Source organism: Otolemur garnettii, unplaced genomic scaffold, assembly GCF_000181295.1.
Source record: "Otolemur garnettii isolate 467f Iridium unplaced genomic scaffold, OtoGar3 scaffold00162, whole genome shotgun sequence".
In the NCBI taxonomy this organism is placed as follows: Eukaryota; Metazoa; Chordata; class Mammalia; order Primates; family Galagidae; genus Otolemur; species Otolemur garnettii.
In genome coordinates this window covers 418811-431565 of record NW_003852557.1, presented here as the reverse complement: position 1 = coordinate 431565, position 12755 = coordinate 418811, and the positions used below count along the sequence as shown (strand labels likewise).

At 43.4% G+C, this 12755-nt stretch overlaps 1 protein-coding gene across 4 annotated transcripts in view; it reads right to left on the bottom strand.

Moving 5' to 3' along the window:
- LOC100958643 (nucleoside diphosphate kinase B) overlaps positions 1–2614 on the bottom strand; it is an 18964-nt gene extending 16350 nt beyond the window's left edge. For 2 of the 4 annotated variants that reach the window (XR_002775764.1, XM_012811534.2), the window contains exons 1-2: positions 2569–2614; positions 1007–1136 (exon numbers count right to left, since the gene is read on the bottom strand). Coding sequence is in view for 3 of the 4 variants with exons in the window: in XM_012811534.2 (XP_012666988.1) it covers positions 1007–1132 (126 nt within the window). In the remaining variant the exon portion in view is untranslated. Of the gene's footprint in view, positions 1–1006; positions 1137–2515 lie in introns of all 4 variants that reach the window. The other 2 variants (XM_023519213.1, XM_023519212.1) reach the window with 2 other exon arrangements.
- Positions 2615–12755: the final 10141 nt, after the last annotated feature.

Below are 12755 nucleotides of genomic sequence, written 5' to 3'. Positions count from 1 at the left end.
GTCTTTTTTTTTTTTTTTAAACTAATCTTCTTTTTATTTTATTTATTTATTTTGCAGTTTTGGCCGGGACTGGGCTTGAACCCGCCACCTCCGGCATATGGGGCCAGCACCCTACCCCTTTGAGCCACAGGCGCCACCCGAAGAAGTCTTAAAAAAGAGGAGAGGACAGGGGCCGTGGCACATGCCAGTGGTCCCTGCTACTGAAAAGGCTGAGGCAGAAAGATCACTTGAGCCCAGGAGTTTGAGGCTATAGTGCGCTACGGTGGCACCTGTGAATAGCCATTGTACTACAGGCTGGCCAACATATTGAGGCCTCATTTCTCTTTTTTTCTTTTTCTTTCTTTCTTTTTTTTTTTTTAGAGACGGAGTATTACTTTATCGTCCTTGGTAGAGTTCTGTAGTGTCATAGTTCACAGCAACCTCCAGCTCTTGGGCTTAGGCGATTTTCTTGCCTCAGCCTCCCGAGTAGCTGGGACTACAAGCGCCTGCCACATCGCCCAGCTATTTTTTTGTTGCAGTTTGGCTGGGGCCAGGTTTGAACCTACCACCCTCGGTATATGGAGCTGGTGCCCTATTCACTGAACCACAGGTGCCACTCTCTTTTTTTGTGTGTGTGTGAGACAGAGTCTTACTCATCGCCTTGAGTAGATTGCCATGGTGTCATAGTCATAGTTTACAGCAACCTCAAACTCTTGAGTTCAAGCAATCCTCTTGAATAGGTGGGACTATAGGCACCCACCATAACACCCAGCTAGTTTTTCTATTTTTAGTAGAGATGGGAGGGGTCTCCCTCTTGCTCAGGCTGGTCTTGAACTCCTAAGCTCAAGCAATCTACCCGCCTCGGCCTTCCAAAGTGCTAGGATTACAGGCAAGAGCCACCACACCCAGCTAGATGCCTCGTTTCTTTAAAAAAGGGTGGAGGAGAGAAACAGGTTAATCTACAGCGTTCCCTTATACTGCTCCCTCATACAAAGGAATCAAAATAGTAAGAATGAAGTCCCCTTACCTGCATAAATTTCAGACCAACAAGGTGGAATCCCTTCTGCTCAAAACGTTTGATGATCTCTCCTACAAGACCCCGCTGGACCCCATCGGGCTTGATGGCAAGGAAGGTGCGCTCACTGTTGGCCATGGTCCTGGGGATAGGCAGGTAGGGGAATAAAACAGCAATGAATCTCTTGCTACATCATTATCCTTCTCAAGCAGATTACCTGGCAAAGCTGGCTTAAATCTGTCATGTCTCCCTCTGGTAAAAACCATTCCTCCCCAGTCCTCTCATCTATTAACTAATATCCTAAAAAGGAGAAGGGTCCAAACGGAGGAGCTGTAATTTCTATCCCATTTGATTTTACAGACTTATATTAAGCATCAACTGCACGCCTGGAACCAAGATATGTATATAAAAACAAGACACTGTCTTTCTCAATGGTACACGTTTGGGAAAACAACACTGATGTGTAGTTTTACTAATATCAAAGTGACATCTGGTATAAGGCACTGTGAAATACAGTTTGGCCTCTTGCCATAGCCATGGTATTAAAACTGGAAGGGGTTCTGGAGAACATATCATTATGACCCCCTTCATTTTACAAACAAGGAAACAGGACCCAAGCAGCAGGAAGAGGACCAAAATCCGGATTTCCCAACCCAATGTATGCTATACCTCAATGTGTAACAAATATTCTGACTAGCCAATAAACAGTGGATTGTGGGAGAACTAGAGCCACTACCACATCAGGTTGGAGGGAAGCCTAGAGAGCATCATCCCTGATTTCACAGAGAAGACTGGGCCCATCACCTACCCTATCTCACAGTCTGAGAAAGGAAGGGGCCCTTTCCCTTAAAAGACAATCCCGAGTGTGGACAGCAGCACCACCTCCTGGCTCTGCCTTCCTGTACTTTAGTTAACCCCTATTACAGCCACTTAATATTGTAGTCCAATTTTCCTTTTGTGTGTCCACCTCCCCTCTGGTCTGTGGCCTGCATGCAAGCCTGGTTTACTACTGTTTCTGTCTGTAGTACCTAGTCACAAAGTCTACCAGTCAGTAAGAGAAAAAAAAAAAAAAGGCTTAAATGATAATCACCTTGCTTGTCCGAGAAAAAAGTGACAAAGCCAAAAGACTGGCTGGAGAATCCCCGACGAAGCGCAGGGAAACCAAGAATTCTCCAGGACAAAATGGGACTAAAGCGCCAGTAATAGCCCTTGGAAATGCCCCTCCCCACCGATCCCTCAGACACCTGTCATTCATTCAGCATGCACTTGCTGAGGCTACTCTGTGCCTTGCGCTGTACTCAACATCGTCGCGGTCTCATGGGAAAGGCAGGCACTGACAAAGGCGAGTCCACGTGGCGTGGGACGTGTGCTGACAGGTCTGCACCTGCCGACAGGCACACCCCAGCCCTTCTCTCATTCGATCCCCCTCGCCATTCGATTCCCCATTCGATCCCCTTCGTCATCTCTCAGAGCCGAACTCACCTCTTCATTAAGCCTCCCCGCCTCTCCTTGTCCCCTTACCTGTACTCCTTTCCCTTTCCTCTCAGGATCCTGAACCCCTCTCACCCCCTCACCTGCTTGGGTTTCAACTGCCGCCGCCGCTCAAACCAGAAAAGCTCCCCGGCCCCACGTGGTTCGCAGTACCCGCTAGCACGGAACACTTCTGCGCAGATCCGCTGCCGGAGAGCCCATTTTGCGCAACACCGCTCGCCCCTGCTTCCTCCTTACGGGTAGGGAGTCATTCTAGGGAGCAAACTTCTGATGTTTAGCTTCCGGCATTGTTTTTTTTTTTTTCTTCAGGCTCTTCCGGCGCGGTGCTCCCTTTTTTCCCGCCCCCCCTGAGATAATGTGACTCACTTTTCCTCGTCGCGAGCGAATTGGCTTCCCGACAGGTGGCGCTCACATGTTGCACGAACTCCAAGCTAGCGTGGGACCCAGAAGTCGGTTTGTCGCTCGGGTTTTGTTGATTCGGTCCTAGCTTCTCGAGCGCTCCTTTAGTTAATGAATACCTACTATGTGCCAGGTGCTATTCTAGGTCCCGGGAAAATGCTAATATGCTCTCTGGGAGCTTCTGGTAGGGTTGGGAGTAGAAGCAAGCAAGAAACACAATTAATCTGTAATATATCACATTATGTTAAGTGTTGTGAAGAAAAAGCAGAGGAGGGGAAATAAGATTGGTCAGGGGAATCTTTCTGAGGAAGTGAAAATAGCCCTTCATGGAGTGAGGAGGCGAACGGGTGGTTATCTGAGAGCCAAGTGGTACCGTGGGCACAAAGTGGTAGAAAATACAGTTGAAGGGGGACCAGATTATATTGTGGTGGGACGCCAATAAGAGATTTTGAACAAGGCATAAGATCATCTGATATGTGGGTTGTTTTTTTTTTTTTAATTATTCTGACTGCTGTATGGGGAATAGATGGGGGGGGAAGTATGAAAGTGGAATCAGGAGCCTTTTCTACAAGCGATGCTGGAGCAGTTGGACAAATACAGACCAAAAAATGAACCTCACACCTTTTTTTGTTTTGAGACAGAGTCTTACTCTGTCTCGCTGGGTAGAGTGCTGTGGTGACACAGCTCACAGCAACCTCAAAGCTCAGGCTCAAGCCATCCTCCTGCCTCCCCTCCTGAGTAGCTGGGACTACAGGGGCCCACCACAACGCCGGGCTATTTTTAGTAGAGTCGGGGTCTTGCTCTTCCTCAGACTAGTTTTGAACTCTTGAGTTCAAGCAATCCACCCACCTCTGCCTCCCAGAGGGCTAGGATTACAGGTGTGAGCCACTGCGCCCAGCCTTCCCGCCTTGTATGTACAAAATTCACTCAAAATGAATCATTGATTTAAATGTAAAACGATCACAAGGGAGAAAGGTAGTAAAAATATGCTTAGGACATAGTACTAGACAGCAAAAGTACAATCTATAAAAGAAAAAAGTTGATAAATTGAACCTTATTGAAATTACCAACTTTTACTCTGTAAAAGACCCTTTGAAGGGTATGAAAAAATAAGCTAAAATGGAAGAGAATGTTTGCAGACCACATATCCAACAAAAAATATTCATACTCCTTCCCCCCACACTACCGTGCTTGAGTAGTTGTGAAAAAAAATTTAAATAAATAAATAGCTGGAGTGTGGTGGCTTTAGGAGGCTGAGGTGGGTAGATTGCTTGAGGTCAGGAGTTTGAGACCAGCCTGACCAAGAGCAAGACTCCCTCTCTACTAAAAGTAGAAAAACTAGCCCAGCCTTTTGGTGGACACCTGTAGTCCCAGCTGCTCTGGAAGGAGAGGCAAAAGCCCAAGAGTTTGAAGTTGCCATGAGCTGTGATGTCACAGCACTCTCCCTAGAACAATAGAGTGACACTCTGTCTTAAAAGCTAAATAAATAATAAAATAAAGAACGAAGTAAATAAATAATAGAATATATGGGGCGGCGCCTGTGGCTTAAAGGAGTAGGGCGCCAGCCCCATATGCTGGAGGTGGCGGGTTCAAACCCAGCCCTGGCCAAAAACTGCAAAAAAAAAAAAATAATAATAATAATAATAATAGAACATATGAAGAACTCTCAAAACTCAACAGTTTAAAAAACCCAATTTAAAAAATGGGCAAAAGACAAGAACAGACATTTCACTGATGAGGATATACAGATGACAAGAAAGCACATGAAAAGATGTTCAACACTATTAGTCATTAGGGAAATGCAAATTAAAACCACAATAACTTATGTCTGTAATCCTAGCACTCTGGAAAGCCAAGGTAGAAGGATTGCTTTAAACTCAGGAGTTGAGAGACTAGTCTAAGCAAGACCCCAAACCCCATCTCTACCAAAAGTAGAAAAATTAGTAGGGCACAGTGGCTGTCCCTGTGGTCCTAGCTACTGGGAGGGCTAAAGCAGGAGCATCACTTGAGCCCAGGAGTTTGAGATAGCTGGGAGCTATGATGACACCATTACACTCTAACCTGGGCAATAGAATGAGACTCTGTCTTTTAAAAAACTACACACAAGGGTAGCACTTATAGCTCAAAGGAGTAGGGCGCCAGCCCCATATGCCAGAGGTGGCAGGTTCAAACCCACCCCTGGCTAAAAACTGAAAAGAAAAAAAAAACTACACACAATGAGATATTAATTGTTAATGAGTTTACAGATCTATCACATCTATCCAAATGTTAAAATCCATTCCTCTACTTGTATGTAATACCTTTTACCCACTTCTAGTGCTTTCAAAAGAACTCTGTATATTTTAAAATTTAAAAAAAGTATGTTGAGCCATTAAAAAAAAAGAAGAAAATTAGTGATATACCAAATGCTGTCCAGGAGGTAAAGAAACTGGATCCATGTTACTGGAGGGGAATGTAAAATTGTACAGCCATTCTAGACAAGTTTGACAGTTTCTTGTAAAACTAAGCGTGTGCTTCTCATATGACCCAGCAGTTGTACTCTTGGGCATTTGTCCAACAGATAGGAAAACTGATGTTCTGTTCACACAGGAACTTATGCACAAATATTCATAGCAGCTTTATTTATAATGACTAAAAACTGCAAACAACCCAAATGTCTTTCATCAAGTGGATAGTTAAACAGACTATGGTATATCCATATCGTGGAGCATGACTCAATATAAGAAAAATGAACAAACTATTAATACTGCACAACTTGGACAGATTTCAAGAAAATTGTGCTAACTGAAAAAAAAGCCAGTTGTGAAAAATTATATACTGTATTATTGCATTTATATGATATTCTTGAAAGAACAAAATTATAGAGACAGAGATCAGACTAATGGTTTCCAAGAGATGGGGAGAGACATGAGTATGTTCATAAAGATGTAGCACAAAGGAATCTTGTTAGTCCAACAGTTCAGTTCTGTATCTTGGGTTTGTTTGTGGGTTGTTTTGTTTGGTGGGGGGGGGGATTGTGTTGTTTTTTTTCTTTTTGAGATGGAGTCTCACTTTGTTGGGCAGAGTGCTATGGTGTCATAGCTCACAGAAACCTCAAACTCTTGGGCTCAAGCAACCCTCTTGCCTCAGCCTCCCAAGTAGCCAGGCCTACAGGCACCTGCCACAGCGCCTGGCTTTTTTTTATAGAGACAGGTACTCACTTTTGCTCAGGCTGGTCTCAGAACTCCTGAGTTCAAGCAATCCACCTATCTCAGCCTCCCAAAGTTCTAGGGTTATAGGCATGAGCCACTGCACCTAGTAATTTCCCGATTTTAATAGGGACACTAGGCAAAGGATACACCAGATGTCTTCCTTCATACATACACATTTATCTTTTACAACTTCCTATGAATTATTCAACTTTTTTTTTTGAGACAGAGTATTATATTACTTTGTCACCCTTGGTAGAGTGCCGTAATTTAAAAAAACTGAGTCACAGCAGACTCAAACTCATGGGTTGAAGCAATTCTCTTTTTTTTTTTTTGTTTTTGAGACAGAGCCTCAAGCTGTGCCCCTGGGTAGAGTGCCATGGCTTCACTGCTCACAGCAACCTCCAACTCCTGGGCTCAAGCGAGTCTCCTGCCTCAGCCTCCCAAGTAGCTGGGACCACAGGCGCCCACCACAACGCCTGGCTATTTTTTGGTTGCAGCCATTATTGTTGTTTGGCAGGTCCGGGCTGGATTGGAACCTGCCACCTTTGGTGTATGTGGCTGGCGCCTTAGCCGCTTAAGCCACAGGCGCCAAGCCTGAAGCAATTCTCCTGCCTCAGCCTCCCAAGTAGCTGGGACAATAGGCACCCGCCACAACACTCAACTATTTTTTTAGAGATGGGACCTTGATCTTGCTCAGTCTGGTCTTGAACTTCTGACCTCAGGTGATCCACCCATCGCAGTCTCCTAAAGTGCTAGGATTACAGGTATGAGCCACTGTCCCCAGCAACTTTTTTTTTTTGAGACAGAGTTTCACTTTGTCGCCCTCAGTAGAGAGCCATGGTGTCACTGCTCACAGCAACTTCCAACTCTTGGGCTTAAGCGATTTTCTTGCCTCAGCCTACCAAGTAGCTGGGACTACAGGTGCCCGCCACAACACTCAGCTATTTTTTGTTGTAATTCTCATTGCTGTTTTAGCTGGCCAGGGCCGGGTTCAAACCTGCCACCCTTGGTATATGGGGCCTGCGCCCTACCTACTGAGCCACGGGTGCCGCCCCACCCAGCAACTTTTTAAAAAATTTAAAAAGAACTTTATACAGTGGCAGTATTGTAGGCAATGTATGGCAACATTGTAGTATTTTATAAACAAGGTTTATCCAAGATGTGATTATTATTTTTTTCTTTTTTTAAATCACAAAGTCTACGACTACAAAGTGTGGTTATTATTAATTGAAAACTTTTCCAATACTGCACTGTAATGACTTGCAATATAGTCCGCATTAGCAATTTTTTTTTTTTTAAAGATGGAGTCCCATTGTGTTGCCCTGGGCTAGATTGCCCTGGCATCAGCTGACCTCACAGCAACCTCAAACTCCTAGGTTTAAGCAATCCTTCTGCCTCAGTCTCTAGAGTAGCTAAGGCTACAGGCACACATCACAATGACCATTTTTCTTTTCTAATATTTAGAGATGGGGTCTAGCTCTTTTTCACACTGGTCTCAAACTCCGGAGCTCAACGGATCCTCCTGTCTCAGCCTCCCAAAGTGTGAGGGTTGCAGACATGAGCCCCCATGCTCGGCCCTGGCATTGGCAATTTTTGACAGTGTCTACGGAGATTAAATTTTAAAAATGTAAGCAGAATTAAAAAAACTGGTTGAAACTACAGTGGTAGTCCAAGTGAGAGTTGGTGGTTTGGAATAGATGGCAACAAAAGAGATGTAGAGAAAGAAGTAGTGACTTCTAGGACGTACATGGAAAGGCAAGCCCACGTGTTTGCCGATGGCGTGGAACGTGAGAAAAAGAAGACAGGAGAACGACTCCTAGTTTTCTTCTCCTTTTTTTTTCCTGAGGGAATCCATTAAATGTCAATTCAGTGGAGTTATTCACAAAACACCTTTTTATATAGCTTGGGTAAGGTGACCAGATGTCCACTTTTGGCAGGACAGTCCTGATTTTTAACAATTTGTCCCACATCCCGTGGCATTTTTAAAAAGTCCCAAGTTTTGGAAAGAACGTAGGACAAGTTAGGGAACAGCTGGACAACGGGAAGGGAATATACGTTTTTTGACTGCTGAAAAGGTTAATGTAATGACATTTGGGAATGAAGAAGTTGATGTAACTTCATTTGGAAATGAAAAGGCTAATGTAAACTCCCTACTCCCCTCCTGGGCAAGGTCACCCAAGTGGACCGGTGCCTTACTCCTTTGAGCCACAGGCGCTGCCCTATACATAATTCTTTTAAAATGTATTATATTTGTTAATTGTACTTATGTTGAAATTTTAAAAATATATATTACAATACTATTTTTGCATTCTATGAAAATTTTTGTTGCTCCATGTAGGCCAAATTTTTCATTAAGAATCCTGCCCCCCCATCAATGGTGTCCCGCTTTACCAATGTTAAAATCTGGTCACCTTAAGCTTGGGGTCCACTATACTAGTGCTTCTGAAAACTCATCTGTATAAATGAATCACCTGGGGATTTGTTAAAATGCAGATTTTGGTTCAGTATGTCTGTAATGGAGTCTGAGAGTTTGTTGATTCCATTGCTATTAATTGGTAGATTCTGTAAGACTAAGTCTAGAGACAGCTTCTTTTAAATTGATTATTTAAGCATTATTAGGGGACAGAGTTTTGCCCAGGCAGAGTCTAGTGAAGGGGGATGAGCCTGAGGAAGGTCTCATCTCTTCCTGGAAGCCATCCTAATTACATCATTCCACCCTAACCCTACATACAACCCTCCAAGCTTCCACCGGTGAAGGTTTCTGCAGACCAAAGCAGAAAGCTTAAGAATTTAAAGCTAGGGCGGCACCTGTGGCTCAGTGAGTAGGGCACTGGCCCTGTATAACAAGTGTGGCGGGTTCAAACCCGGCCCTGGCCAAACTGCAACCAAAAAATAGCTGGGTATTATGGCGGGCAACTGTAGTGCCAGCCACTCAGGAGGCTGAGGCAAGAGAATCGCTTAAACCTAGGAGTTGGAGGTTGCTGTGAGCTGTGTGACGCCATGGCACTCTACCAAGGGCAATAAAGTTAGACTCTGTCTCTACAAAAAAAAAAAAAAAAGAATTTAAAAGTAATTTTCTTTCTTTCTTCCTTTCTTTTTAAGACAGGGTCTCACTCTTGTTCAGGCTGATCTTAAACTCCTGATCTCAGGGGATCTACCCGTCTCAGCCTCCCAGAGTGCCAGGATTACTGGCATGAGCCACCGCACTCAGCCCAAAGAGAATATTTTATAAAGGAGGTAGGATTTGGATACAAAAAAAGAAAATAACAAACAGATAAGTGTGCAGATATTGAGGGATCAGGGAAATACCCAAGAGCAAAGGTTGCATGCAGGAGAAAGTAGGAAACATCTGAAAAACTGATTAGACACCACACTGGAGTCCTTGGAATAGTGGGTGATAACACCACCAGATGCATGACAAGCCTTGGATATTAGTCTAAGAAGTTTAAAACTTAAGCTGTAATTAATAGGAAAGCCATGGAAATATTGGGACTAGATAGTGACATGAGAAACACCTTCACATTCTAGAACTCAAAAAACCTCAAAACAGTTCTTTCTTTACTCAGTTTACAGAGAAACAAACAGACCAAAAGAGATTACCCAGTTTATTCAAGATTAAAGCTCTCCCTGGTACATGGGGAAAGCTGTGTTTCAGACCATGAAGGATCTACAGTAGCTACAGTAGATCAGACAAGGGGAGGCCAGAAGCCAAAGGACCCAATAGGAAGCTGCTGATATCATCAATAATTAAGCTATGAGGGTATCAAGGTCCTCTAGATTAAAGTGGCCAAAGAAATAATGTTTATGACAGAATTCCTGGATAAACTGAGATTTGAGAATGCGTTCGTGATGAATAACAAGTAATAGAGAGGCACAACTCAAAGGAATGATAGTGCTTAAGGGCATGGCTCTGTTTTCAAAACATGTGGGTGTGATTCTGGCTCACCCACTTCTTGGTTGTATGACTTTAGATATGTTATTCAACCATCTTTAAGCGTCAGTTTCTAAAGTTGCTAAATGGGGGTAATGATAGTCCCTCCATCATAAAACTGTGAAGATTATATGTTAAGTAATCCAATAAAATGTTAGTTAACACAGTGTCTGGCACATAGTAAATAATAAATGTCAAGTATTTAGTGATTTTTAAAATAGCTTTGGGCGACAAAATTTTACACCTAAGAAACTGTGACAATAATAATATTAACAGGGCCAGCACAGTGGCTCACGCTTGTAATCCTAGCACTCTGGGAGGCTGAGGAAGGTAGATTGCTTGAGCTCAGGAGTTTGAGGCCAGCCTGAGCGAGAGCAAGTCCCTATCCCTACTAAAAATAGAACAACCAGTGGGGTATTCCTTCAGGCACCTATAGTTCCAGCTACTTGGGAGCTGAGACAAGAGGATCTTTTGAGGCCAAGAATTTGAGGTTGATGCCATGACACTCTACAGAGGGCAACAAAGTGAGACTCTGTCACAAAAAATAATAGTAATAACAGAAATAAGACCAGGGTAAGTCAGCTAGAGGACTATGCACTTGGTGTCATGTGAATGATTGAGGATGATACAGACAGAAAGTATATAGTAATCAACTAAAGACTTTTCTCTGGGGTTCAAAAGAGATGCTAGGCCTGAGGAAATACATGCATTAAGGTGATCCATAGGTCTAAAAAGTATGACTGCCATTTACTTGTTACACAAAAATTAATAGTAGCCAACATTTATTGAAAGATTGTTCTGTGCCTGGAACAAAGTATCTTATTTACATTAACTTTTTATTTTTTATTTTTTATTTTTTGCAGTTTTTGGCTGGGGCTAGGTTTGAACCCGCCACCTCCAGCATATGGGGCCAGTGCTTTACTCCTTTGAGCCATAGGTGCCACCCTACCTTAACTTTTTAATCTGCATGACTACTTTATGAGTAAATACTACTATTATCTTCATTTTCAGGTGAGGAAGCAGATGCATGGAGAGAGAATAACCTGCCCAAGTTCAGCTAGAACAGCAATTCTCAACCTGTGGGTTACAACCCCTTTGTAACAATGAAAATACATCCTGCATATCAGATGTTTACAATACGATTTATAACAGTAGCAAAATTACAGGTATGAAGTAGCAATGAAAATAATTTTATGGTTGGGAGTCACCCCAACATGAGGAACTCTATTAAAGGATTGAGGCATTAGGAGGTATAGAAAGGTTCAGAACCACTGAGCTAGAAGCTGTAGAACCTGAATTTAACCCCAGTCTGCAGCTCTAATGCTGGGCCCTTAACCATGAGTATGCCTTATAATGTGGGAGATTTAGTCCTGGGTCTCATTTCCAGGAGAGGATCACTGCAGGGTGCAAAGAAATCATAGTGAGAGACACAGAAATGACATAATTGCTTTTAAATGCAACTTGAGACCAACAAGACACCTAGCTCTAATACTGTGGAAAGAGTGGAATTGATTCAGGACCTGACTGTCCTGTTATTAATGATTTAAGGAATCAGAGCAACTAATGCATTATACCTCTGTGAGAAAAACAGAAAGGCATCTTGGGATGCAGGACAAAGAGAACATTCATAACACTAATTGAGAATGAGCCCCCTGGGAATCTTCACTGCCCATAATCAAGAATGAAATATGAACCCTCCCACCTTTGACTCCAGAGTCAAACAACAAATCAAACAGCTGGATCATTTCATGAAGGTAATTGCCTGTGCTTCATAAAACCCACACACAGGTCATCAGTCTGCTTCTGCCTGTAGAACACACAGAGAGGACTGCCTCCTCAATGCTTCTGAGGCTCTGATTCCTGAGGAGGGGAGGAAGAGCGCTTTCTGGGAAATGTGCATTACTTGCTGATTGGGGAAAGAGGTCCCGAGGGAGTGCTCACATAGTCTGGCGCAACAACCACACGAGGTGAGTACTGCTCTTGTTCCTGTTTTACAGATAAGAAAACTGAGGCACAAGAAGGTTAAACAACTTGCCCAAGGCCACAAAACTAATAAGTAGCAGAGCCTGGCTTTGAAGCCATCTTATTCTTGCTCCAGAGCTCACATTTGTAACCCCCATACTGTGCATGATAAGCTATAATATTCTCAGAATCATAGACAGAATGAGACTTTAATGTTCACAGTCCAACCCAAATTACATCACTCATCTTTTTTTCTTGCTCTTTAACTATATTGCCTTCTTTTGACACCCTTGCATTTTCTGCTCTTACCTATGAACAGTGATTTTAATACCATTTTTTTTTTTTTAGAGACAGAGTGTCACTTTATCGCCCTCAGTAGAGTGCTGGGGCGTCACAGCTCACAGCAACCTCCATCTCCTGGGCTTAGGCGATTCTCTTACCTCAGTCTCCTGAGTAGCTGGAACTATAGGCACCTGCCAGAACGCCCAGCTATCTTTTTATTGCAGTTTGGCTGGGGCCAGGTTTGAACCTGCCACCCTCAGTTATGGGGGTATATGAGACCAGCGCCCTACCCACTGAGCCACAGGCGCCACCCCCCCCCCAGTTGATCTTTTGTGTGTTTCTCAACCATCTCCCTTATTTACTTTTACATTCTCTTACAACAATCTTGTTTCCACTTTCTGAACTTAGGTACAAGAAAGCCTCTTACCTTGAACCTGGTATAGTCTTTAAGAATAAACCTCTCTGGGGGAAGGGATTAGGTAGATGAAAAGGCTCAGCATTCAGA